General features: G+C 47.9%; 1 protein-coding gene across 6 annotated transcripts in view; it reads right to left on the bottom strand.

Moving 5' to 3' along the window:
- Window positions 1-23649, bottom strand: part of CCDC62 (coiled-coil domain containing 62) — a 167584-nt gene that overhangs the window by 88764 nt on the left and 55171 nt on the right. For all 6 annotated transcript variants that reach the window (XM_078666175.1, XM_078666172.1, XM_078666171.1 and 3 more), the window contains exons 9-10: window positions 21234-21334; window positions 6764-6947 (exon numbers count right to left, since the gene is read on the bottom strand). In XM_078666175.1, the coding sequence (XP_078522301.1) occupies window positions 6764-6947; window positions 21234-21334 (285 nt within the window). The remainder of the gene's footprint in view (window positions 1-6763; window positions 6948-21233; window positions 21335-23649) is intronic.

Here is a 23649-nt window from a genome sequence, read left to right as displayed (position 1 = left end):
GTTCAGGCTTTAAAATGCCAGACTGCATTTTCCCTCTTGTCGACGGTGTCATTGACTATGTGATCGATGACCCAACTGTGATCTTTATCGTCAGCGATGGTTTCAACCTCGACGGTGCTGTTGCCAATGTTGTTGTCATTGATGGTATCATCTGTGTAAAAGTCAACATTGTTGTCAGAGTTGATGTAAATGACGTGGCCATCCTCGACAATTTTAAGTGTGTCAGAGTTTTCAGTCAATGGCACTGGGGAGGACGTCTTCAAATGCAATGCCAGACTAGGTGAAGGAGTGATAGGCTCAGAGCTTATCTTTTCTGAGAAGACTTTCTCCTTTTCCCGTTTGTGAGAGTGTTCTCTTGATGTTCTAAGCTCTCCTGACAACCCATGATGGGTCTTTTTCAATGCATTGTTATGTAATCCTGAAAGTATTTCCTCTTTTTCGGTACCTCAGAATGTGGAGCCTCTATAGATTTCACTTTTTGGAGACATATAAGAAGCCTGATCTAATGCAAAGTGTAGAATCTGCAGCTCATATGCCTTGAACATACATTTCTCTTGTGGGTCTTCTGAGTGTAGCCTTTTCTTCCCACATGTGTAACTAGGTCTGAAAAGTCCTTTCTTTGTTGATTCTGACATTTTGAGTAGTCAGATATTGGCAGCTACAGATTGAATGTTTTTTTCTCATGAAAAGTCTTTATAAAAGGAATACATTTGTAACAAACTGAGCAGAGCTCAGGGAGATTTCCATCACAGGATGTGCAGTAGAAAATGAAAGTAAAGTCTCTGCGGGGAGTGTTCTAGAGGGTGCTGTCGCCCGATTGGCTGAAGTTTGGTTCTTAATAAACGATGTGTGATAAGTTACTGAAGTGAAAGCTTTTTAGCCATTATTGGCTATATGTATCATTTTCGTACTGCTTTCTAATTATACTACCAATTCAACAATGGGACATGATTCAAGCAAATGAATCTATGAAAGATCCAGTACTGGAGAAATAGGCAGATATCGCCACCATCTGTCAACGAGAATCTGGAAGAACATTGCCATATCTATCACGACCATCCCAATGTAGATCCAATTTAGGAACGAGTTGAAGACTCACCTCATTAAAGAACATTATATCACAATGCATTAATTGTCTAGAATTCAGCTTCCTCTCCTATCAGCAGCCTACTTTAAGCCTGCCTTTGATAGTTTACAGTGCTTCATTGCCTTCTGACCAGGTTTGTGCTACAGAAATACCATATACGGGGCGGAGCCAGGATGGCCAAGATGATGACGCTCATTTTTGAGCCACAGCTCGGCTCCCGGATCACCCCGGCATAGAACTGTGCTGGCATGCCATGCAACCCGGAACAGGCACTCCTGGGCGTAGAGGCCCCAGAGAGGATGGTGCTGGGCTGCAACAAGACCATGCAGCTGACCGGAGCACCTCCCACATGGACCAGGAGATTGGTACTTATAACAAGATGGCAACCATGTGCTGAAACTCAGCAGCACGAGTGTCAGCAGTGCAGGCTATGCTACAGTGATGTTTGGGGCTCAAAAGAGCCCATTGCCTGAGAACCTCCAGTGTGGCTGGTGTCACCTTGGAAAGGATCCTTGGAGCACCAGCCCAGACTATGACCTCTTGCAGCTGGTGAAAGGAGAGGGGCTGGAGCCGGGCAGGGATGCCCGGTTACAGGGGAGCCTTCCACATGGCCACAAGTGGGACTGCAGGGCCAACGTGCAGTGACCGTACGGCGGCCCAGGTCACTCCCGGACTGTTGCAACTTCTGCAACTACTCCCCCCACCCCCATCCAGAGGAAGACTCAGAGTCTCCACCACAACAACTGAGCAGGGATCACGGCCTGAGATTCACAGAAAGGAGCCCCCTCCTTTCCCCATGTACCCCCCCCCCCTGCCCAGAGGGGCCACAGGATGGATACTATTGATCGCAGGTCCAGAGACAAGATGTCTGCAGAGGAACCCTGGGTTATATGGATCTGCTGCCCTAGGCTGCATTGGGCTGCTGGGTGGTGGACTGCACACCAAGGCTTGAGATCGGCCATTGAACCAGAGATGAGGCCCAGGAGGGGACAGGCGAGCTCGGACACAGGCAGCCATGCTACACAATGGTGTAGCAGGCGGGGGACCTCTCAGTTGTGCCCTAAGGCCCCTCCCCACTTTGGGGGATGCAGAACGCAGCCTGTACCGGATAATTCAGGAAATCCTGGGAGCCCGGCTGCATGTGCAGCCCACAGTTGGAGTGCCGCGGGGCAGGTGGGCCGGGAATATCACAGGAATATTGCTGCCCATGACGCAAGAGTGCACCGGGGACACTGGCTGCCTAAGGGCTCCAACATGGGATCCGGGACCGAAATGGGGCACGACAAAACACCTGTGACCCTGGCCCAAACCAAGATGGACAGGTTCTCAGCACTAGCTGGTGGTCAGAAGGGACCAACTGGTGGGGATCCACAGGGTGACCATACCCTGGGGGGAGGGGACACTTTGGTGATCCTGCAAGCCATACAAGACTCATGCGCTGCCCTCAAATCAAAGATCAGGGAGGTATGGGTGGACATGGCCTTCCTGACAAGACCCCTGCAACACCACAGCCCGAGTAACCGAAGCAGAAGCGTGCATCTCCGAACTGGAAGATACAGACCGAGACCTCAAGACAGTGGAATCTCATTTGACTGTGAACTTTAAGACTCTTACTGACTGGGCAGAAGACGCTGAAAAAGAGCCCACAGGAGTAATTTCCGTTTTGTCAGATTTCCTGAAGGGGCAGAAAGATTCAGACCTGATCTGTTCCTGGAACAATGGGTTAAATCATAGCTTGATCATACTCTACTGTAAACTTGCTTTATTACTGAATGAGCACAGAGATCGAAGGCCCACCACTCACCCCAGGAGACGCACCTCAGCCCATGATGGCCAAACTATTAAACTACCGAGATGGGGATGTTATCTTATGCGGAGCATGTCTAAAGGGATACCATGCATCAATCCGGACGTGTGATGATATTCCGAGACTACATGCCGCAAGTTCAAGTACAATGGAAGTCATACTATCCCGTTAAACAAAAACATAAGGCCATGGAACTACAATACATGCTCATTTTCCCAGCATGGCTACGACTGATCCATTTGGGCAAATCAATTTTTTTTCCAAGACCCCAGACGAGGCATGTGACTGGTTGACATACCAATGACCACTACTGACAAATCATCATAGCTAGAACGTCCAGGGGCAGGAGGTCGAGGATCAGTGAGAAATGGCACAAAGGCCCCCGGCGGTGAAAGAGATCCTTAGTGGGTACAGAGACCACCAAAAAGCCCTGGTCACATCGGACTCCGAGAGAGAGGAGAATGATGCCCAAAATATATCGGAGACAGGGACCACAGAGGGGGCCCCACCCCACATTGATATGTATCACTGATTCTATAAAGAGGGGTTGCAATCCTAGACTTGACAAATTTCTGCACGCCACCGCGAACGCATCCTCAACACAGCCTTTGAAAGCCAGGAGAACTGGGAGAAGGTTTATGACACTGCCCAGTTAAGAGTTTGGGAATTGTATTCCCTGACAGATGCTTCTACAGGGGGGGATGGGGGGGGGGGGGGGGGGGAGGAGTACACGGACGGTTGGAAGGGATGTTGGTTAACTTGTTTTGTTGACTGTTCTGACTTTATTTTAGTAGGCACACTTCAAGACATGCATGCTTTACATTACATCACAATGGTCCCCACATAGACAGCCATGACTAATATTACAGCTATGACATGGTACGTGAATGGTCTCATAGATACGTGTCAGGGAAGGCCTCGATAGAAGGCATCAACTACAACTTGTCCAATGTATACATCCACCGCAACTTTGCTCACCTACACCGAAGACAGATACAGTCCCTCTCCCCTAGCAAGACTATTATGGAGGGGGGTTCGAATGAAATCCTGAGCCCCCGTGACTCCTTCCAGAGTACTTCGGGTGGGGGTGGGGCTGACTGAATCATCTGGACTCCGGTACCTAGGCCTATGAATGCATGGAGGGTGTGGAACCTTGAGCCTAGGGAACACACACACACACCTCCGCAGCACATGGCTCATTATCCAGCATTGCCTTTCTTGTTCTCAACCCCTGACCTGCTCCCACATCCTCATGAAGGTATTTGAGGCCATGCCCCGGTCATGGTCCTCATTGGTGCCAGGATTAGGGAGACAGATGTGGTGTCTCAAAGCCTGGTTTGTATCAGATCAGCCATTCATTCAGATACTGAAAGCCCAGTTGAAGGCCTTCCTAAGCATCAACCAAGGGAAGGGACAGTGGACTCACCCAGGACACTATGAGAGGCATGTAAAGTCACTATGAGAGTGGAGGCACGATCTTATGTTAGGGATGTATTCCTACGGAAATGATGAGCAGTCAACTGGCAGTAGAGAGGGCCACCTTACGTCAAATATGCCTGGACAAGACCTGCCGGTGTTGGGAAGCCTCAGCTGGAAGAGTGCATGAATGGGGTGATAAATCCAGCAAACATTTGCACTGGCTTGCCACAAGGTAACTGGAATCCGGAGTAGTGCCCAATATAACTAAATAGGGTGCAAACATTAACCACCCCTGAGATAGCCTCCGCCTTTGATGAATACTATGGCTCCCTTTACGGTGAACGTGAACACCCAGCCTGTGAAGCTTACGCCCGGTAACTCACTGTCATCCCACTGCCTAGACTGACACCCTTCAGAACGGGAAGACCTAGACCAGCTGCTGACTGACTGTAGAAGAAATTGATGAGGCCCTCTTGTATCTCAATTTGGGCAAGACTTCCAGACCAGACAGATTACCAACAGAATATTAATGTAGACTGTGCCAAACCATCCTACCTCCCATTCTAAATCTGTGCCTTGAAGCCATTGTTCCTACAGAACTAGACCACGCCACCATAGTGGTGCTACTGAAACCCGACAAACCACTTGACTGATGCACCTTCAACTGGCCCATCTCCCTTATAAACACAGGGGTTAAACTGTTCCCTAAAGTTTAGGCGAGATGTCTTACCCACATGCTGAGTCGCCTGGTCCAGCAGGATCAATTTGGCATCAGTCTCCACCACAACACAAGACACTGCATTCAAAGAGTCCATGTGGCCCTGGCCCGCTTCCGGACACTGCAATGCTCCACAGCATCTATGCTCCTCGACTTTATAAAGACCTTCAACTCTTTGGACTGGGCCTTCTTACAGGTAGTGCTAAGCAAACTGGGCCTTGGTGCTTGTTTCCAGTTCTACGTTTGCATTTTATACGCCAGGCAGCAGGCTCAAGTGTGGGTAAATGGGGCAACTTCCCCTAGATTTTTTATCCAATGTGGTACCATACAGGGATTCCTCCTGCCCCCCCTTCTCTTTGCCCTGGCAATAGAACCGTTGGCGACCTGAGTGCGATGCAACAGCGAGATCTAGGGATTCGACAGGGGAGTGCAAATGGGGGGACAGGATTGCCCTCTATGCTGACAATGTTCTTTTTATGGCCGTAACAGGCCCTCGCCATATTTGTATCCAAGACACATTTGGGCTTGCTTCCGGACTGAAAGTAAATTGGTCCAAATCCCTCTTGATACCAGAGAGGTGACCGAGGGATGTAATGTTGCACCCTACTTTCACTATCCCACAATTGAGTTTTCGGTACCTGGGGATCCACACGACCTGGGAGAGAGAATTGGCCTGGAGACTCAACCTGCAGCCACTCACTCATTCATTTCAAGAAAATATGGACAGATGGACCAAACTGCCTCTCTCTCTGTTGAGGAGAGTGCCCCGATATAAGATGATGATTCTCCTGTGCTTGTAGTATGTCCTCCAGACTACCCCCTAATCCATCCCAAACCACTGGTTCACAAACATCACTTCGAATGTGCATAAATTCTAGTGGGCCAACAATCCCCCCCAGATTTTCCTTTGATAAATTTATCACGTCCACGTTCTAAGGAGGCCTGGAGATAGTGGATATTAGTCTTTACTACTGGGCTGCACACACATGGTGCAAAAAGGGATGTTGCAAAAAACTGGAAGGCGCCAGCTGTCCGCCTGCTGAGGGAATGGAGGCTGGGTATGGACCGATGTGCAAAACTAGAAGAACCAATTTATATAGCACGTGTATAACCGGCAAACACTACCACAACTTAAGCATGGACTTTGGCAAATAAACACGTGAAAAAAAGGTCCAATGGACTGCACTATTCTTTAACCCCTTTGGTGCTGAGGCAATTCCCGCTTTTACTCTAATTTCCATTGAAATTACATGGTCAGCTTGGCTGCAGTGCATGACGAGCTGACCTCGTCATGAGCATGGAAGGGGTTAAGGAATATATACCATGTACCAACATAGGGGTAATCTACCAGATTTCTCTTCTATGCATTACCAGCAATCGGTGCAATTCCTTCAACACATCCCGTAAAGACAATTCCTCCAAAGCCTTTTTCACGTATGGTCTTCCCCTTTTTTTATCACATCCAGGAAACTGTGTGGAAGCAACAGATTCACAGGCTGGTCTCCTTTTGGGTTATCATCACATCCTAAGTTCCCAATAAATATTTTTACATACTAAGTGATGTTGTAAGCTATTATTCATCCCTATTCAACTGAGAAAAAAGCAAAGTGATAAAAAAAAACTTGATATTGCAGAATAAAAATAGCTCTAATAGATTACTAACATTAGCAACTGATCTGATATGTTTTAATGTAAAGAAGCCATATAATATTTCCAATATCAAAATACTAGCCTGAGGAGTGGAAGCTTTGAACCCTGTAGGTGCGGACTGTGTGACTGGTGAGGCATTTAGGTCTAGGGAGAATTCTGAACTGAAGAATCCGTCAGAGCCTGGAATAGCATCTCTCCTCTGTGGAGATGTCCCAAAACAAACAGCTGAGTCCAAGCTGAGAAAGCTGAGATCTACGTTTTCTTTGCTGTAAAGTATAAAAGGACATGCATGTAATACGGAATTCTATCCAGAAAATATTTACATTTTAACTCACTTGTGAATGTGTCTACTTTTCTAATTAAGTTTAAATTAGTAGCTCTTACACCCATTCTAACACTTTTAGGTCTGTGATGATGTGGAAATAAGGTTGAAATGATTCCCCTTTGGACACAAAATTTTTGGCCTACTACTTCCATTACATCATGTGATTGAGAAGATGCAAGACCTGCCACAAGAAATCATTTTTGAAATTTCATGAAGTACTTCAAAGCGAGGTAGGCCGGACAGAAAGGAAATTCTGCTTGTTTGCAATATTCAAGTAGCTATACTTTACTGTCTGGATGTCATTATACACTAAAAAGAACCATAAACCACCTATGGTGTGAATGAATGGAGTGTAATATATTTTAAATCTACTTCAAGACAAAGGGCACTTTCACTGGAAGTTCTTTTCTCAACATCCCTTTATAATGTGCCACCCCTAACATCTTTATAGATAAATTTTGTTCGAGTTTGCAAAATACTACGACAATCAGGTACAACATTTTTTATAAAATTCTGTATAAGCTCCTACAAATATTACACTTACGATAGGTTATCCCGATTTGTCCTATAGCACATTTATGTATAGCTAAAAAAACTGTTAGTACTAAAAGTAAGAAGAAACCAGACCTCATACACATTGTATTGTAAAATGTATGAAGGTATGCCGACATTTGCAATTATGAGTTACGAAGGTGATAAGTCATAAACACAAAAATCATTAAAAATATGAATTATAACAATCACCAGCAACAGATCTTGGTTTTACAGCTGTGATTAAAAACCGTTCCATAATCTGACAGATTAGAGATGAAAATATTTGTAAAAAGAGGAACGCTGCACCAAACTTCTGTGCTAAAAGTAACAGTGAACATGCACTTACTTTGACATTTAGTCATCATATGTTGCAATGGTTTATTCCCCATTTGGGTGGCAACGTTAAATATGGCTCCAAGTGACTAAATGAAATCATGCTTGATGGACTGCAGAGAAAGTTACTTACCTTCAATAGCGCCTTTTCAGGTAGAGACTATCTAGCCATAGATTCCTTACCGTAGAACATTCCTCAGCTGTCAGAATGGATCTGGATTTTTTTTTGCAAGCAGTACCCCTGAGCATCAGTAGGTGGCGTTGTTTGACTCTGCATGACACCATCATCCACGGCAAGTGATGTGTACAGTGCCTACATAGCCGCAAGCCCATCGCACTGATGTCATTATCGTTTCCCAACTTTCCACACCAGAAGGGAGGAGCCACAAAGAACATCGACCACTGGTGTTCTTTGTGGTCAGTGTTCTTTGTGGCTCCTCCGGCCTGTGGCTGGCTGGACGTGCGGGGGGAAAAGCAGAAGTTTGCGGAGGCTGGCCCGACAGGCCCAAGGACTTGGCTGTAGCCCTGGAGTCCTTGAAACGTTCTAGTGCACTGTCTGCTTTGTCGCCGAAACGGCGACGGCCATCAAGTCCACACCGTATGGAATTCCGTGCTGCATCCCGCCCTTCTGCTAGGGCAAGCTTTGCCTGGACCTCCACCAGGCATTGCGGCAGCACCTCCGCAACCGTATCCCAGAGAGTGGGTGTAACGGACCAAAAGGCAGGCGGTGTTGACAGACCGCAGCCCCAAACTCAGTGAGGAGAACAGTTTCTTTCCAAACTGATCGTACCTTTTGGATTCCTGATCCGGAGGAGCTGTCGGGAATGCGGTCTGGGATGTAGAGGCCTGGATCACCAGACTCTCGGGGGTGGGGTAGGGTGGGTGGGGTGGGTAGACAGAGACCAGCGGTCGCCCGGAGCCGGCGGTGGTGTCGGGCCGCGTTCCAATCTACAGGGAGGCCTGTAGAGGGCTTGGACCAAGTGCCCAACAGAACGTCAGTGAGGGCTGCTCTGAACGGCAGTAGAGGCTCCGAGGAGCTTGCCTGCGGTTTGAGCACCTCAGTGAGGAGATTAGTCCTCACGGCCGCGACAGGGAGCTCAAGAGCCAAGGCCTTGGCTGCCCTGGTCAATACCACGCTATAAGCAGCACCCTCCTCCGAAGCCACGGAGGGAGGAGAGATGAATCCAGTGTCAGGCGAAGTGTCTAGACCACTGGCCTCCCCCAGCTCATCTGCCCAGTCCTGGCTCAACTGGCACTGCTGTGCCAGAGGGTCCTCAGACCCCTCCCAGTTCTCCCCTTCATCCGTGTCCTGAAACTCAGGCAAAAATGACGGAGCCAAGTCATAGATGAATTGCTCACCCATTGACGTCGGAGACGGTGCCGAGTGACACCGCACTGGCGTCGGACCCGGAATGGGGCTGAACCCGGGGCCGGCGTAGTCCGAAGACGGCGCCGGGAGCGACACCATGGGAGTCGGCACCAGCGGAGGAGTCATGAGGTCGACTGGTGACGGCCCGGATCCAGGCCTGGATCCTGTGGGGCCCTGTGGCATCGGGACCGAAGTCGACCACGGCGCCGAAGCACCCAACGGCGCCGGGGCAGGAGCCTCCGACCCGCTAGGGCCCCCAGTCGGGATTGCTGGGCTCGAAGGCGACCCGGCAACCCTCGACGGAGGGAAGTGAGTCCTCATAGCAATGAGGAAATCACAAACCTCCTCCGGTGTCGCTCGGTCAGGGACCGGAGGGTATGGGCCTGGAGGCGGAGCCGTGCCCAAGCCCTCAGCTGCGTCGCGTGAGGGGGGGTCCGAAGAGCGATGTCGTCTCTTGGACATTTTCTCGACTTACCGGAGGAGTTGGAGCCCGACGAGTGATGCCGATGACTCGACGCAGCGATGACTGCGGCTCCGCGACCGATCCCTCTACTTCCTCGCGGAGCGGTGCAGACTGCCGGATCTCGATCAGCTTGCGGGACCGCTCCCGCCTAGCCTTCGAGGTCAAGGCCCGACAGTCGGGGTCGGCCCGAGGCAGTAAAGGCACCGACGGTGGGGGTCGGTCACCGACATCATGCGGTGACAGGCCTCACAAGGCTTGAAGCCAGGCATCCCTATCGGCACCAGGAGTCGATGTCGACTCAAAAAGATGATCAAAAAGAGATCAAAAAGTTGGTCAAAAAGTGACCAGAGTACTGCTCTTCCCAGATCTGCGCTTACTGGTGCGAAAAAAAGAAGAACTGACGTCAGTGCGCGAGGGCGGCGTCTAAGTACTCCGACGAGGTCATCCCGGCGATCACGACGCAGACGACAGACGTGGAGCCGCAGACGACGCGCAAGGGTACTGCTATGCAAAACTTTCCGGATCCAGTCTGACGCCTGGGGATATTCTAAGGTAAGGAATCTAACAATAACCGGTTTCTTTCCGATTAGGGTGCTCTAATATATTCTCCCATGCTTTATCCAGGAGGCAACACCCCAGTTAACCTGCTTTTAAACAATCCTATTTGGGCAGGTAATGGAACTGAGACATTTATATAATAGAATTTTCTCTGATCGTAAAATCTGGCCAAGATGGAAATATGGATTTGATTGCCATAGCCACTTTAGCACATAATAAAATAAACATTTCTGAGGGAAAGGAGAACTACTACAACAAAAAACTGAGAAAGAAAAAGGAAAAAAAAAGAGCAAATAAAAAATATCCATTCACAGAGGCTAGTAAGAGTGTGAAAATAAAGCAAAAGAGGAGATAAGGGGGCAGAATGGGAGGGAAAATAGAAGAAGTGAAGGAAAGCATAGAGAAGTGAAGGAAAGAGAGGAAAAATAAAATGGAAGGGTGAAGAAGAGAGAGTATTCCATAGGTGCAAGAAAGAGTGGAAGGAAGAATCGCACAATTGGGTTTACGGGGGAGAAGGTAGAGAGAAATGGAAGATATGAGGTAAAAAAAACAGACAAAAAAAAGACAAAGGTATACAGAGAGGAACTAATTGAGGAAGCATAATGAAAGGATGAAAGGTAGAGGAGGCATGTAGAAAAGGCTACAATGAAAACTGAGGAAGTTGACAACACAAGTAAGATTTAAAACTAGGGAGAAGCTTCAAAATAGAATGTAATAAGAACAAGAGTTAAGAAAACGGGGATAGAGAGACAAGTGTCAAAGGTGGTTGGTAAGAGAGGAAGAAAAGAGGGAAGAGGAAATTGGGCTTAGAGTGGGTCAGCAAAAAGTGGGGTACAGCAAGGACAGAGATGAGGAAAGTACAGCCGAGCAGTGAATACGAGGGGAAAAGAGAATCAAGAAGTGGGCAAATGGAGGGAAATTGAGCAATGGACAAACATAAAAGGGGAAGAAAAGATAGACAATTTAAGGGTGCAGAATTGAGAGGGGGTAAAAAGGAGAGCTGGATCAGATGGAGGATAGGGGGACTAGAGGACTGAAAAACAGAGGATCAGGTGTGCAGCATAGGAACAAAGACAATATGGGATTTGGGGGGGATGAAGAAAAGATGGAGATGGATTCTGGCTTGAAGAAAAGTGTTAAACGTAGACCAGAAGAATTGAATGAAAGACATGAATTATAGTACTGGATACAAAATTAAGAAGGAATTGAAGCTGGGGTGAAGAATGGAGAACAGAGAAGATGACAAGGAATAATAAAAGAAGAAACATAAGGCATAAAATAAACTATGGCGCAAGTATCTGTCAATGTTTAGAGATACATGTCCTCCATCACCCATATAAAGAACAATAACTCCACTTGTTGACTCTTGCCAGTTTTCCTTCATCCGCCTCACTCCAGGCCGCACCCACACCAATGCCAACCACAATTCAAAAGATACCCCACCTCGGCTGACCATCACACAGACTTTTTTGCTCTTTTTCCCAGTACAGGATTTCTGGCTTTGTTACTCTGTGAAACTTGTTTTTTAATTGTTGTAGGAAGCAGGCTCTGTATAGGGTATGCCACTAGGTGGGTATACCATGCACAGAGTTCAGGGGTTCCCCAAAAGTGTACAGGGATCAAAGTAAAACCCAAAGTGCTCTATTAGTGGTAGTGTGAGCGAGCAGCCTTAGACCTAACACAAAGGAGTGCAAGACATTTATTGTACAACATTGACCAATAATGGACAAACGACGCAAAAGGAGATCCACACAAATTTGAGCAAAATATACTTTATTTCTACTTTAAGACCAAGATATTAGCAACACAGTAAGTTTTTAAAGATAAATACTTTTCACTTTCAAAAGTCGACAGAACAATTTCTGAACAGTTCAATGTTATCCTATGAGGAAAACAATATTGCGTTTAAACAGGTAAGTATCAGTCTCACCAATTCAGGGTCTGGTGGAACGGGCTGCGCTTCTCTTGGTGGATATAGACAGGGCGTTCGATTCTCTGAGTTGGATCTATTTATTTGCGCTCCTACAGCGGCTGAATTTCGGACCGCGTTTCCTGTCCTATCTCACCTTGCTATATACCGATTTGATGGCCTTGGTGCGAGTAGATGGCTTCGTCTCATCTGCATTCTCCATTGGGAAGGGCACCAGGCAGGGGTGTCCATTATTCCCATACCTTTTTGCCTTAGCAATGGAAGCCTTGGCTGCCTGCGTTCGGATGGACGCTCAGGTGTCCAGGTTTAAACGTGCGCAAGGCCTGTCCGACCGCATCGCCCTCTATACCGACTATGTTTTGTTCTTTCTTACCAACCTGGAACGAAGTGGCCCTTGGCCCAGGTTTTCGGGGAAACATCCGGTTTATACATGAACCCCCGGAAGTCCAATCTGTGGGTGCTGGGAGGTCGGGGCGAGCTCGGTTCTTGGGTGTCGTCTGTACAGGTAGTACAAGGGGGCATGAAATATCTGGGGGTGTACCTGTCCGATTCTCCAGCCACAGCCTGGGAGCGTAATTTTGCACCTGTATGGGAGCGGGTGCGCAAGGACATTAAGACCTGGTCCCACATGCCCCTGTCCATCTATGGCCGGTCAGCCATTCTCAAGATGGTGTCGCTCCCGCGACTATTGTATCAACTACAAAATCATCCCTATCCGATTCCCCCGCGGTGATTTCGGCAGGTGAATTCTGTTCTGAGACAGTTCCTTTGGGAGGGTGGTGCGGTTAGGGTGGCTGTCCGGACGTGCTTCCTCTCTACGTATTGTGGGCGGCTGACAACCTCCCATATCTGGTCCTATTATGTTGCATTGCATCTACTTGTCCTCAACGAGTGGTGGTATGGAGACAGGGCAGACCCAGTATATGCTGTGGAGCGACGGTGCATGTGGGACCACTCCCTACCCACCATTCTTTACTCTGCCTTGTTGAGGCATCTTCTTCCTTCTGCCATGCAGATTGTGTTTCAGATTTGGAGGCAGGCATTGCGAAAGATGGGCTGGTGGAACAGACTGACTAGAGAGACCCCAGCTATGGCACAACAGCCGTTTTCCCCAATTGCTGGGTCTCTCTGGGTTCCGCAATTGGGATAACATCGGGATATCTACTCTGGGGAACGTTATGCGTGGCACGGTATTGAATTCCTTCCAAGACATCCAGACGGCTTTTCAGATGCCAAAGTCTCCGTTTTTTTAATATTTACAATTTCGGCATGCCATTGCTCCCAGCTTGGAGGGTCTGGACTCACTGCCGGAGTTTAGTCCGGTGGAAGCAAAGGTTTTTATGAGGGATCTCCTTGATCACAAGATCTCCAAAATGGATCAGTCTCTGGTTTTGCATTGTTCCCCCTATTTGCAGCGACTGAGGGAGGCCTGGGAGGGCGATGTGGGCCAGATGGAGGAGGACTGGACAAAAGCATTGGCTTCCCCACGTGGGGCGGCTATTGCAGTGCGCCTGCGACTTATCCAATTTAAATACCTTCACCGGGTTTATTTTACCAGGGCTAGGCTCTGGAGGGCAGGCTTGGTGGCTAACCCGGAGTGTCTCCGATGCGGGCATGAAGAGGGGACCCTGATACATACCATATGGCACTGCACAGCGCTGGCACGCTTCTGGAGGGGGGTGCTAGCTTGTCTCTCTGAGGTTCTGGGGTGGGAGCTTCCGCACTCACTGAAACTAGTTCTCCTCCAAGTGATGGAAGGGTTCGGGGGCAACATCTATAAGCGACATCTCATGCTCCTAGGCTTTACATTAGAGAAGAGAGATATAGCTAGAGCCTGGAAGGCTGTGGTTGCCCCATCGTTCTCGACCTGGAAAATGGCCTGGGCTTCAGTATGGGCCTCGAGCTCCCCATTTCTGAGGCTAGAGGGTGCGCTAGGAAGCACTATAAGATCGGGAGGCGCTGGGCGGATTATCGAGGCTTGGAGCTGGAGCAGCCAAGGGGAGACCGGGGTTGTGACCCAGAGTGGCCAGTTGGCCTCTCCCGTTCCTTGCATTCCCCTAGGTGTGGCTCGCGATTCCTCAATTGACAATGGTATTCTGGCTGTTGAGCTCTTGTGTGGACTGATGGCAGCCTGGGTAAGTTATATGTTGTTCCGGAATATGGAGACGTTGCACTGGGTGTGGGGAAGTTGGTTGGCTAAAGGAATTGATTTTATTTGTATTGCCTTTCATATTCGCCTATTCTTAACTATGCGAAATGGTCAAAGTAATTTTTTTGTATCTTTTACTTCGGCAGTTGTCACTGGGATTCAGAGGTCTGCATTATATGTGCTATTTTGACAAGTAAAATCTGTTTTTAAAAAAAACAGACAAGTATCACACTTACAGTTTCAGTCCTCGGGACCAAAGGTCAGCAAAGGGCAAGGGTCAGGTGAGTACCAAAACGGCATCACCAGCAGTGCAGGGACAGACCGGTGCAGAGGTCAAAATTGGAGCTTGGCCCAAAGTGTTTCAATGAAGACTGGGGGTGCTTGATGTCATACTGCTTGCAGGTAAGTTGATAGGTTGCAGGGGCCAAGCTTTGGGGGTTAGGTCGAGTACGGGGGGAGCTAGCTCTGTATATACTATATCAAAAAGAGGTATAGTGCACAGAGTCCAGGAAGTTCCAAAAGGTATAGCAGAGGCTAAAGTAGATAATACCTTACTCTCAATTTAGTGGTAGCTGGACTGAGCAGTTAGGCTTTTAAGAGGTTAGTGTTAATGCATTTGGTGTACATACTCAGACAAGGCAGGAACACACACTAATAATAATAATAAAATCCATACTAATATAATAAAGAGAGAGACCAAACCTTTGAGGCGGGTAATCTCAGGAACCACAGCACCAATCACAACACCCAATACTGCGTTGGAAAGGGCAGTTGCAGCAGAAGGACATAGGCTATGCATACGCCCACCATATACATTTAAAAGGTAAAAGAACCGTGCCAGCAAAGTAGTCCCTTGTGGGAGGGTCTGCGTTGTGCTGTGGGCGTGACAAACGCTGGGGGTGTGTATGTATGTATGTGTCTTGGGGGTGTGTGGTACGTTCCGCCCTTCATGCCATGTCTTATATTGTGTGCTAATCCCACCCTGCTCCCTTTGAATACCCCTGCACCCCATAATCATAACCCACCCTTACTCCTTAAAACACCCTTAAACACTAACCCATCTTAACCCTATAAATATACCCTGTACCCCAAAACCCAAACCTATCCCTAAACCCTAAAAATACCCCTATACCCCAAAAACCAAACCTAGCCCCGAACCCTAAAAATACCCCTATACCCCCAAACCGAGCCCTGAACCCTAAAAATACCCCTGTACCCCAAAACCCAAACCTACCCCCTGAACCCTAAAATACCCCTGTACCCCAAAACCCAAACCTAGCCCTGAACCCTAAAATACCCCTGTACCCCAAAACCCAAACCTAGCCCTGAACCCTTAAAATACCCCTGTACCCCAAAACCCAAACCTACCCCTGAACCCTAAAAATACCCCTATACCCCAAACCTAGCCCTGAACCCTAAAAATACCCCTGTACCCCAAAACCCATACCTATCCCTAAAACTACCCCTGTACCCCATAACCCAAAACTATATCTGAACCCTTAAAATACACAAACACCCCAAAACATATACCTCAGTACCCCAAAACATATACCCCTATACCCATACTTACCTTATCCAAACATTAAAAAAAAACATGCTTTTACCATTCATGCATTTACAACGAATTTCGTTGTAAATGTATGCGTGGTAAAAGCATACAAAATGTAATGCCATGCGTTATAATGACATTGCGGAGTCATGGTACTTTCGTAATGAAAGTATGCGGAGTGATGGTATGCGGAAAGAAAGTTGCAGAATAATGGGTGTTTACCCTCCCCCGGTAAGTACATTGGTGGCACGGCAGCCCACATCTCCAGCAACATACTCATATTTTTTCCCCACCTATTTGAAAAATGCACAGGTCTCGCTCATTGATGGCCAGCACCGACATACACTTTTAGACACACCTCCCACCACAAGTTCTAGAATTGCGAACTTTAGAGCTGGGGAGCTACGTTCGAATCTCGGCATCAGCTCAACATCCTGTGATTCCAGGCAATTCGCTTTGTCTCCCCGTGCCTACCACAAATGAATGTGTTCTTCTGTAATGTAAATTGTGCTCATGCCATGTTGTCGAGTTCGCGCTATATAATATTGCAAGGAAAAATAAAGTAGGGAAACTCGAGTTCACACACTACTGAACGCGCACTCTTAAGTGCATCAGCAGTGCACTGTGAATCGGAGCGTTTCACAGGCCTGTCACAGATAAGAAATGCTATCTAAACGAAATCCTACAAAACAATATACTACTGGCCGGCAGCAATTCATACCCGGACAACGTCAGGACGGGCTGCTAGTGATTTATAAAGCGCCTGGAACTCCATACGGAGTGTCCCAGCGCAATTCAGGCCAAGACCCATACTGACCCCAAGTAACAAGCTGGATCAACCTATGGTCACTCAATGACTAACTCCAGGCCAATGTTTTGTAAAAATATTACTTTAGTTACTTTTATTTTAAGAACCAAGTTGAACTCTCTTACAGGTAAGTAGAGTTTTAATTTATGCAATGCTTTCAAATTATTACTAGCAAAGGGTTTATATAGAATCAATACAGTACTTTACATGTGCATCTATTACTTTTCAGTGCAGAAAGGATACTTTGTGTTCAGGATCCACATTAAGATACAATACAGTGAGACTAATAAAATCCTATGAGAGGAAAGCCAGGTGAGTAACTTACAAGTAAATAAACGGTTTTCAGATTCAGCCTCTGGGGGTTTTGGTCAACACTGGGCAAGGGTCGGACCAAGGTAGGTACTGCACCACCAGCTGCACTGGGGCGGCCGGGTGCAGAGGTCACTGTGCCCAAAGTTATCCTATGGAGGCTGGGGGCACCTCAGAGAGGCACCAGCTGCAGGTAGGTACATAACATGACATGGGGTTGAGGTCAGCACTGGAGGAGCCACCAAATAGAACTGAGACTGCACCACCAGCGGCACAGGGGAAGCCGGGTGCAGACTGCAAAGGAGACGTAGGGTGCCCGTAGAAACCAATGGAGATCCTTGGTTGAAGGGAAGAGCTGGAGGTTTGAAAGTGGAGAGGTAAGTTGGATAGTGGGGGAATGCCAGGACATGGTCGATTGGGCACTCCTAGGCATAGGGGCTGTGGGTTCAGGGGTGTCTTTAGGCATCGGATTTATCTCACTGGTTCCGGTCGTGGTTGGGGGGGGACCCTTCAGGTTGAGTTTGCAGGCATCGGGGAAAGTTCAGGAGAGGACGTCCAATGCTGGATCCCAGGTCAGGATCGCCGGGGAGACGGACAGTGGGTCGGTGGGCCACCTGAACTCGGGGAGTGGGCAACAGGTGCCCCCTGGTGCAGGGATCGCAGATCCATGTAGATCCAGAGTCCTGGAGTTAGGTTCTTGCTCTACAATCTGGTGTCCACGGGAGAAAAGAGACTTTGTTGAAGACAGCACAGGCCCCCAGGGTTCTTGGAGTTTGCTGGTCACGCCGGTTCCTTGGAGCAGGGTCGCTGGAGAAGGAGACAGGCCGGTAAGGTTGGGACCAAGTCAGTCATTGTCTTCTTCTCTACTGCTGCACGACTCTTTGGACCCTCTTTGTACGTCGTTGAATCTCAGGGAAGCCCTTAAATACGAAATTTAAGGGTGTTACTGAGATCAGGGGCAGTAGCCAATGGCTACTGTCCCCTAGGGTGATTATAGCCTCTGGGTGCCCCCTTCCTTTAGGGAGAGGGGCACATCCCTATTCCTATTGGGCCTAATTCTCCAAACCAAGATGGAGAATTTTTAAGAGAGGGGTTCACCTCAGCTCCTGGCGACCCTAGGGGTGTGCCAAGGTAGACACTACTACTCTTCTTACTAATTTTCACACCTCTCCTGCTGCCAAAAGTGGGGCTAGGACGACGGGCATCTCCACTAGTTAGAGCTGCCCAAATCAGCATAACACAAGGTGAGAGCCTTTGAGGCTCACCACTAAGTGTTGCTGTTCCTACTAGGGGGAAGTGAGAAGCACCTCCACCCAGAGAAGGTTTGTTTCTGACCTCTAATAGCACAAAGTCTCTCACCCCATAAGGTCAGAAACCTATCAGGTGGTGGCTGGTTGGCAGGGACCAGTCAGCCAATGCACTAGAAGTCTGTTGTTTTGCAGGGGACATCTCGGAGATGCCCTCGGAGTGCATTTTATAATAAATCCAACACTGGTCTCGGTTTGGGTTTATTATGCTGAGACATTTGATACCAAACTTCTCAGTCTTCAGTAAAGCCATCATGGAGCGGTGGAGTTTGTGTTGACAAATGTCCAGCCCATGTACTCAACATGGCTTCACTGTACTTACTGTGTCCAAGAATGGACTCAGACACTGTAGAGGTATACTGCTCGTGCAACCATGCACCTAAGCCCTCACCTGTGGTATAGTGCACCCTACCTAAGGGCTTTAAGGCCTGCCAGAGGGGTGACTTACCTATGCCACAGGCAGATGTGGGTAGGCTTGGTACCCAGGGAGGTGTGCCATGTTTAGTTTAGTCACACCACAATTGGTGTGGGGCTCCTTAGTGTGGCACCATACATGCTGCATCCCTAAGAGACCCTCTCTGGTCACAAGCCCCTTGGTACCACTGGTACCTTTTACAAGGAACTTATTTATGGCCCAGAGGTGTGCCAATTGTGGGAGCAATGGTACAGTTTTGGAAAAGAACATAGGTTCTGGGGCCTGGTTAGCAGGGTCCAAGCACACACTCAGTCAAGTTAGCATTAGGTATTTGACAAAACATTAGGGGGTAGCCATGCAAAAAGGGGCACCTTCCTACAGGGGGCCACAAAGCTGCACCAAACATACACCACTAGCGGCACGGTCGGCCGGGTGCAATTTCAGCGTCTGGTGCCCAATGCTCTTCTCTTTAACCCCTTCCCTGCGGGGGCAATTCAAAGTGGAGCTGTGCTCATGACGAGCTGGTCTCGTCACAACCCCGCCCACTGAATAATTTGCAAGCTCAGGCGGCGAATCAATCGCGCGTGGGCGCAGCGGAGCAGTTATGACAAGACCAGCTCATCTTGAGCACAGCTCCACTGTGACTCATGACGAGCTGGTCTCGTCATGAGCACCGAAGAGGTTAATGAGGATTATTTTGTTGACAAACAGACTGCAGGTGTGGCCCTGGAAGTTGCTGAAGTAAGACCAACGACAGCAGAGGTAAGTAGAGGGTCGTAAGGACACTTTCGGTTCAGCTCACCAAGACCGGGGGGCATTGGGTGCAGGGGTGTCTTTCAACGTCGAAGTCTTCTTACCAGAGCTGGTTGAGGTCAGGGGGAGCCTTTGGATTCACATTACGGGTGCATCGTGGAGATCAGGAGAGGTCAGTCAACGCTGGACTCGAGGTCAGGACCTCAGGGGAGACTTCACTGAACAGGTGAGCCACTCAGACTTGGATCGTGGAGTCGGGTACAGAGTGGGCAGGAGTCGTGGTTCCAGCTGGATCTGGAGCGCTTGGAGTAGATTTCTTCTGGACAGGTCTGCTCTCCATGGAAGACTGGAGACTTTTTCGAAGGCAGCAGTCCTCCCAGGGCTTTAAGGAGGTCACTAGCTGCAAGATAGGTTGCAGGTTTGTCGAAGTTGGAGACAGTATGGTAGGGATGGGGCCAAAGCAGTCGTCTTCTTCAGTCTTCTCTGCAGAGATGTCTTCTTTGGTCATCGCAGATCTACTTTCCAGGCCTGGGAGAGCCACCAAAATACTAAATTTAGGGACATTTTAAGGGAGTAGCAGGTAGGGTCAATGGGCACCTCACCTGGGGTGACTACACCCTCTATTATGCATCGATCTAGCCGTGAATGGAGGGGTTCCCCCATCTTCCTCACCTCCCCCACTTTAGGAGTGGGCTTGGCAGTGGTGGGCACACCTCCGATTCTTCCAGGTTTTCCCCCGGTTTACCGTCCCAAAGTTGGGGAGTAAACCGGGGGTGCCATCTGTTACTAGCAGCAGAGGCTGGGGGTCGCATTCAAAATGCAGCAGGCCTTTGAAGCTTGCCCTTCGAGCACTGGCCCATCCTGGGGGAGATGGTGTGACACCTCTGCCCAGGATGTGCATTGTTTCTGGTCCCATAGAGCAGAGGTTCTCCACCCATGGGCCCAGAAACCTATATGTGTGTGTCAGGCTGCCTAAAGCCACTCAGTGCCCACCCTAGGGTCGGTAGGTTTTTAGGGAGCACCTCTAAGGTGCCCTCTGAGTACATGTTTTAATAAATCTTACACTGACATCAGTGTGGATTTATTACCAGGAGCGGTTTGGTACCAAACACTCTTGGTTTCAGAGAAGCCATCATGGTGCGGGGGAACGGTGAGTTTCCAGTCCTTGTACGCCTTATGGCTTCCCTAGCACCTACAATACTTAAGTTTGGACTTAGGTACTGTAGGGGCATACCTACTAATGTAGATATGCCCTCACCTGTGGTATAGTGCAGCCTGCCTTAGGTATCTGAGCCTGGCTAGAGGGGTGAATACAGGCTGTGACTACAGGCAGTGCTGGCTGGCATGGCACCCAGGCTGGGTGCCAAGTTGACTGTCGATTTTCCTCGCACAAGGGCATGCAAGCTGCAAGTGCAGTGGCATGATCCTAGTGAGGGTGGCAAGGGGAACCTCTTCAGCTCTCAGGCCCCCAGGGTACCACTCCCTAGGGCCTTACAGGGGGAAAGAAGTACCAATTGGGAACATGTTTTAGGGAAGAAGCACTGGCATAGGGGTCCTGGTTGGCAGGGACCCTGTGCACTAAAATCGAAACCACATCAAAACCAGGCAAAAAGTGGGGGCTACCCATGTCAAAAGAGGTAAATTTTTACAATTGTCATTTATAAACAAAGCCAATTACTCCATTCTAAATCAACAGTTTTTAAATACAGGGTGATGAAATCTTTACAGTAGTAATTGATGTCAAACATACCTCATAACTTGCACTTCTTGCTCGTGTTTCTTCATAAGTTCTTGTGAGCTTTCAAAGTTCAGGTGGAGAAACTGCAGGTCACGCTGCTGCTTTAAGTAAATCTATATAAACAGAACATTGGGAAACTGATGTTATGTTGCATACTTCTATAAGCGGGTATTTATTCTGAAAATGCAATGTTAATTTGTCAAGTACATTGCAAAATTATTAAATCTATCATTTCCAACTGAACAGGTTTAATTTAAAAAATGTATTATGTATCAGGCAGTTCTTCATAATGTAAACTGATAATGCAACTACAAGTAGACATTGGTAGCAGGGACAGGTATAAGAGGATTCGAAACTTCCTGCTTAATGGCTGTGGCTTGTACCACTGATTGATTATATAATGGTAGCCTCTATAAAGATTCACATCTGATTAGAAAAACACACATACATGCCCCTCACCTACTGTTTCCTCCCCTAGGCACCAGGGGGTTCTACCCCAGACATCCTTACCGGCTAAACAGAGTCAGAGACTCTGTTTTTGGCTCCATTAGAGTGTATAGACAACAAAACCAACATTACTCATGCTTCTTCTAGGGCATAACCACCGGGAAGGGAGGGGGGGAAATGTTGTACAAATATGTATCAAGCAGCACGAGTGTTGAAAATAGTATTGTGTACACAACAGTTGTTTTGAGACCAAAATTGTCTATCGGACATTGTAGAAGGAATTGTAATATAAAAATGCAATAATATCTAATACGGCATGTGATTGAGCAATACCAATAAAGTTTGTACGAAATAGCCAATATCACCATTCCCTAGTATAAACAAGAACATTGCTGATGCCTGTCCAGAAGTGGAAAGCAAGTGCACTTTTTGTTCAGCGGAATTCGATGATAAAGTATTTAGTGCCATGATTAAGCACCAGGTATGTTATTGAAACAAAATGGAAGATTAGTACTAGATGACCTGTCATACCTCTCCTTTCATCATCATCTCTAATGCCCAATTGTTGCAGCACGCGATCACCTCAAGCCCAACTGCCCAAAATGCTCCTACCAATTCTCGTCCTGTAGGTCCAATCCTCAATCTCTCCATCTCTCAAACTTGTGCACTATTGAGTATAAATCAAAAGAAAGAATGAGTCAATTTATACCCATTGTAGCATGACGGAACCTAGGAACAGAAACCAGCAAGGCAGAGGCAGAACGCAGGAATATTAAGGTGTGATAGTGCGTGATCCTTTTAGTCAGATACTGTGGTCCATGCTTATAAAAGGCTCAATGCATGATGAAAAGGGCTTTAAAAAGGATCAAAGTCCCAACAGGAAGCTAGTGAAGATTGCCAAGATGTTTAAACATATGTTGGCATTTGGTGAAGGCTGCCACGTTCTGGAACACTTCAAAGTGTATTGATTGGTTTGATATAGTAATTTTTAATAGAATGGAGCAGAGCGAAACACATTCCAGTGACGGTTAAGATCTGTTGATGAAAAGACAGTTCAGCATCCAATTTAACACCCAGGTTCTTGAACGTGCAGGAAGGACTGGGGAGGTAGGGGGGAGAAGGCGGTGGTTGGGGAGCGAGGGAGAGGAGAAGGAAGAGGAAGATCAATAGGCCGGCGAGCATTCAGCCAGTGCTTACTCAGCTGCCTGAACAAAAAGATTTCAGTCTTCTCTGTATTGGATTGCAAGTGACTGCGCAGCCAGTGCAATATGCCATTCATGCAGCATTTGAAAGACGCAGCAGTATCCAATGCAGATGGATCCATAGTGATGATCAATTGCGTGTCACCTGCATATGAAATGGTTTTCACGCCACAGGATCGATTACATTAGCCAACGGGGCCATATACATGTTAAACAAAATAGGGCTCAGCAAGGAGCCCTATGCCACCCCACAGGCCAGCCTTTTGCGAGATGACGTGAATGGAAGTAGACAGATTTCTATCTCCCTTCCCTCAAGGAAAGACTAACGAGCTCTAGGCAGTCCTACCAACGCTAACTGCACCAGGATATGATGGTACAGTCTCAAATGCACCCCAAGAACACTACTGGCCTTTTAAAAGGTGGATCATCTGTAAACAAGAATGCATTTATAAACAAGCAAGTTTGACTAATTTTTTCCTATACACTTCCCTGCCCTACCTAAAACCTGGATCCAGCCTTGTGATTCTTGCGACACCTGCCGCTCTCCTCAATGATGGCACCACCACCAGCCTTGCCCAGTGGAAATTATTATAAAGTCTTCTATTTCCCTCCCAGATATTACCACCTCCTGAATGTAGATTTTCACCAGATTGGTCCCTCTCCTTCTGACCATATCCTACACATCCATGCCGCACTTCAATATGTGGGAGCATATGACTCGATGAACCATTCCTGCCATGTTGAACTTTTGAACGTGGGACTTGGTTACTTGCTTCCAT

This window comes from Lissotriton helveticus, chromosome 11 (assembly GCF_964261635.1).
Source record: "Lissotriton helveticus chromosome 11, aLisHel1.1, whole genome shotgun sequence".
Classification (NCBI taxonomy): domain Eukaryota; kingdom Metazoa; phylum Chordata; class Amphibia; order Caudata; family Salamandridae; genus Lissotriton; species Lissotriton helveticus.
The sequence above is the reverse complement of the archived record's forward strand: the minus strand, read 5'-3'. Positions and strand labels throughout refer to the sequence as shown.